The sequence below is a fragment of the Teleopsis dalmanni genome, chromosome 2, assembly GCF_002237135.1.
Source record: "Teleopsis dalmanni isolate 2A chromosome 2, ASM223713v2, whole genome shotgun sequence".
NCBI classification, from domain to species: domain Eukaryota; kingdom Metazoa; phylum Arthropoda; class Insecta; order Diptera; family Diopsidae; genus Teleopsis; species Teleopsis dalmanni.
In genome coordinates, this window is record NC_051847.1 from 203,206,200 (window position 1) to 203,208,385 (window position 2,186).

At 44.0% G+C, this 2,186-nt stretch overlaps 1 protein-coding gene across 1 annotated transcript; it reads right to left on the reverse strand.

Annotated features, from left to right (window-relative positions):
• Positions 1 to 1,047: 1,047 nt before the first annotated feature.
• On the reverse strand, positions 1,048 to 1,965 carry LOC119676591. Its single transcript, XM_038087835.1, has 3 exons — positions 1,924 to 1,965; positions 1,144 to 1,865; positions 1,048 to 1,091 (listed from the first exon to the last, which is right to left on the reverse strand). Exons 2-3 carry the CDS (start codon positions 1,838 to 1,840, stop codon positions 1,048 to 1,050), a joined length of 741 nt encoding a protein of 246 aa, XP_037943763.1. The 5' UTR covers positions 1,841 to 1,865; positions 1,924 to 1,965.
• Between the last annotated feature and the right edge of the window lie 221 nt (positions 1,966 to 2,186).

The window sequence follows — 2,186 nt, forward strand, 5'->3', positions numbered from 1 at the left end:
CAGGGTTAATATCCAGACCGAATTCCCTACACCATTCAGTTACAATGAGGAGCGCAGAGTTAATAACATTGGATAGAACTTGGGGGAATTTGCCAGATGAGGCAATAGCAATGTCGTCCGCATAAGCTATAACACTACATCCGGATTGTTCCAAAAGTTTTAACAACGAATTAACCGCTATGTTCCATAGAAGAGGAGAGAGAACTCCACCTTGTGGCGTTCCCCGACAGACTGCTCTGGAGGATTGAACACTTCCGATGTCGGATGTGATAATCCTAGTTTTGAGAAGGGCCTCTACAAATTTAACCAGACTATTGTCGAGATTTAACTTTGAGAGGGATTTTATGATACCATTGGGGCAGACATTGTTGAAAGCGCCCTCAATATCGAGAAAGGTGGCAAGTGTGAATTCCCTGAGAGAGATGGAATGGTCAACTTGCGAGATGAGTGCATGAAGCGCAGTATCGACAGACTTGCCTTTAGTATAAGCATGCTGTGATGGAGATAAGAGCGCTGGGTTTATCTTGTTCCTGATATGCAGATCAAGAACTCTCTCCAGTACTTTCAGAAGAAAAGAAGACAGACTGATTGGTCTATAGTCCTTGGCACTGCAGTGAGTTATTTTTCCTGCTTTGGGAATGAATATTACTCGAGCCACTCTCCAGCAGCTTGGAACATACATAAGCTTAATACAACTGTTGTAAATGCTTAGAAGCCAGGGGAGGATTACGAATTCACCCTGTTGAATATCTGCGGGAATAATTCCGTCCGGACCTGGAGATTTATACGGTTTAAAAGTTTGGATAGCCCACTTTATTTGAGTGTTGGTCACTTGAAACGGATTAGGATTATTTAGAGGGGGTAAGCTGATTTGAGTTGATAAGTCAGCATCAGAGGCTATACTCCCTGGGAAGTGCGAGTCCAGAAGGGTGTCGAGAGTTTCCTTACTGGAGTTGGTCCATTGACCATTTGGAGCCTGGATACAATCGAGTGTCTTATGGGTAGAATTGAGGATTTTGCGCAGTCGGCTTGACTCGGAAGATGATTCTATGTTGCCACAGAAATTTTTCCAAGCTGCCCTTTTGGCCCGCCTAATGGCGTATTTAAATTCTCTTTGTTTCACTTTATATGGAGTCCAGTTACCTGTTGATTTAGCATCGTTAAAAAGTTTTGTACAGGTTTTTCGGAGGTCTGCAATATTCAAGTTCCACCATGGAGGTTTGGGTTTGCCTCTAAATTCGGGTGGCTTGCAGGCCGCATTTGTGGCGCATCTAAATGCTGATGTGAGAAGGTCAACCGCTCGATCTATATCGGAACAGTTGAGAATAGTGGGAGGGTCCAACTGTAAGTTGGATTCCAGGTTGGCTCGAAAAATGGGCCATACAGTACGTTTCCTATTTATTGGTTTAGATGATCTGTTCATTTCAGGGTTCTCCACAAAATTTAGATCAAAATTAATGTACCTATGGTCAGAAAAGGAGCAATCTTGCGATACGGACCACTTAGTAATAAAATAAGAGAAGTGCTCGCTTATCATGGTGATATCAAGAACTTCCCTTCTAATTGAGTTCATGAAGGTTGGCTCCCTACCTATGTTAGCGATCACCAAGTTTCCTGCAAGAATGAAATCAAATAAACACTCACCTCTCGCGTTTGTATCTGTGCTACCCCACATCTCATGATGTGCGTTGGCGTCAGCTCCTATGATCACCGGGATCCTCCTGTTATTTGCCTCTGACACCAGAAGCTTGAGGGAGTCCTGTGGCGGAGTGGCACCGTGATCGTGTGCCATATATGCTGAGACAATCCAAAGGGCCTTGGAGTCGTATTCGATGGCCATGGCTACATTGTCATTGTCACTGAACCTAGGGAGTAAAAAGGCATTAATGTTATTTTTTACTAGAATGCAAGATCTTGGTTTACCTTGACCTTCTGTGAATACTAACCGATAGCCGTTTGTATTCCGTCCACAAACCCGATTGTTTACAATCCAAGGTTCTTGGATCAGCATTATGTCCTCTCCTTTTTCAGCTAGGCGGAGGGTAAGGGCTGCCGAAGCAGTTTTGGAGTGTTGGAGGTTAATTTGGATGACCTTCAACAGCTTAGTTGTTTTTCAACTATGGTACTGTCCAGTTCATCCTCATCCGACATCGGTGAGGTCTCCCGGGAAAGCGCCATACCTGTAA